The sequence below is a fragment of the Tupaia chinensis genome, unplaced genomic scaffold, assembly GCF_000334495.1.
Source record: "Tupaia chinensis unplaced genomic scaffold, TupChi_1.0 Scaffold148822_1, whole genome shotgun sequence".
NCBI lineage: Eukaryota > Metazoa > Chordata > Mammalia > Scandentia > Tupaiidae > Tupaia > Tupaia belangeri.
Genome location: NW_006208669.1, coordinates 54,159 through 56,514, shown reverse-complemented (window position 1 = coordinate 56,514; position 2,356 = coordinate 54,159). Strand labels below are relative to the sequence as shown.

General features: G+C 39.8%; 1 protein-coding gene across 1 annotated transcript; it reads right to left on the bottom strand.

Moving 5' to 3' along the window:
- Window positions 1-869: 869 nt before the first annotated feature.
- LOC102499211 (olfactory receptor 7A10-like) lies at window positions 870-1,631 on the bottom strand. The gene has a single exon (XM_027769157.1). The coding sequence runs from the start codon at window positions 1,629-1,631 to the stop codon at window positions 870-872; it is 762 nt and encodes a 253-aa protein (XP_027624958.1).
- Window positions 1,632-2,356: the final 725 nt, after the last annotated feature.

The following is a 2,356-nucleotide window of genomic DNA, read 5'->3' as shown; positions in this document are numbered from 1 at the left end:
AACTCACACCGGGCACATGTGCATGCGTGCCCAAGATCCCAAGAGGAGAATGGAGGAGAAGGGATTGTGGCGTGGCCATCCCCCCTGGGGGGTGATTTCTCTCTTTCTGTCTCTCTGTCTCTCTCAGTCTGTCTGGAGAGTGTACGTGCCCTGTAGCAAAGACCTCTCCAAAAAAGAAAAAAAAAAAGATTGAGGATAACTCTTTTTTTAGAGAAAGGAAAAGTGAGAAAGCAAGCTGGCAGGTCTGGGACTCAAACTGTGGTCAACAATGTGGGAATCCAGCACCTTAACCATCTGTCAGCCTCCTGTACAAATAACTCTTATGCAAGATTGAGGATAACTCTTTTTTGGGTTTTATTTATTATTATTGTGTATACATTCAATTGCTATACATCATTTAGATTGTAAAGAGACTTTATCCAGCATTAGGTACTCAGCATGAAGTACTGGTACTCAGTCCAGCCCAGTTGAGAATACTATACACTTCCAGATTGAGGATAATTTTGAGAAAGAATAAAATGACAGAGAAAAAAATGCATATCAAAGAGACCAGAAAGCTTTAGAGTTAGTTACTTAACTTTTACAGAGATATAAAATCAAATTAGTGGCAAGTTCTGAAAATCAACAGAAGGAAAAAGTACTACTTCCACTCAGGAAACAAAACATTTAACAGACACAAGAATACAAAATTATCTGTTGAGGATGATACATATGGTTATACCTATGATTTGACCAACATGCACTGCATACATACTTTGAAAAACGCTATTATATGCTATAAAGATTACAATGCTTAAATATAAATTATGCAATTAGAAAAATATAAAGAAAATAGAGAAGAGTACTCCTTCCATAATTTCATCAAACAATCACAATACCTTACTGATATTTTGAACCCTGCAATTGGTGAACTTCGTCAGTTCCAGGACAATGGGTCCATGTAAAGTTTTCCTCCAAAGACTATTTTTCAGGGCCCTCTTTGCATTTTTATTCCTCAGACTGTAGATGAAGGCATTCAGCATGGGAGTGACCACAGTGTATATCACTGAGACTGCTGCACTTGATTGTGAGCTGTGGGTAGCAGCAGCACTAAGGTACACACCCATGCTTGTACAAAAAATTAAGGAGACAACTGAGAGGTGAGAGGCATAGGCAGAAAATGCTTTGTACTTCCTCTGAGCTGATGAGATTGCACAAAAGGAGGAAACTATCTTAGAATAAGAGTAAATGATCCCAGCAATGGGACCGCCACCCAGCAGCACAGCTGCAGAATAGGTCACCATGACATTGAGAAAGGTGTCAGAGCAGGCCAGGTGGACAAGCTTATTAAGATCATAGTAGAACTGGGGGATTTCCACATGTGGACAGAAGGACAGCTGTAATATCATTAAGGTATGTAACAAGGAATGCAGGGCACTCACGTTCCAGGCTGTAAGAACCAGCAACACACAGAGCTGGGGGTTCATAATGACAGTATATAGCAGGGGGCGACAGATGGTCACATACCAGTCATAGGACATCACAGTCAAGAGAAAGTTGTCCAATCCTGAAAACAGTAGAACAAAGAACATCTGGGTGATGCATCCTGCATATATGATGACCTGGCTCTGTGTCTGGATGTTCAGCAACATCTTTGGGACAGTGGCAGAGGTGCAACAGATGTCTATGAAGGGACAGGTTGGAGAGGAAGAAGTACATGGGGGTGTGCAGGTGGGAGTCTGAGATGGTGGCCAGGATAATGAGCAGGTTTCCAATCAAAGTGATCAGGTACATGGAGAGAAAAAGCCCAAATATGAGGGGCTGAAATTCTGGTTCCTCTGAAAGTCTCAGAAGAAGGAATTCTGAAATTTTTGTGTTATTCTTAGATTCCATGTGCTGGATGTTAGTATCAGGAAAGAAAAAAAAATGATTACTTTCATACAAACAGGCATTATCGATACAGTTGTAATGCTACAATAGAGATTTTCAATCAAGAAAATTAAGTTTTGTATTTTCTTATGGACCCTGTAGCTATTAAGTCATTTCTAGAATCCTTAAGAAATTTCTGTAATACTCTGAGTCTTTTGCCTAAGATGTCATATTTGCTACAGTCTAATAAGAAATTATTCCTTACATTTGAGGAATATATATTGATTGTTGACCATGTTCTAGACATTGTTCAGTCAATGACTAGAGGAAATTGAAAACAACTCCTTACATTCCAGTAAGGGAGAAAGAATATAAGTAGATACGAAAATAATATATGGGGCCAGCAGGTAGCATGGTGGTTGAGACATTGGACTCCCACATGGCAGACCCATGATTCAAGTGCTAGAACTGGTGGTTTGTTTACTCTCTCTCTCTTTCTCATTCTGGT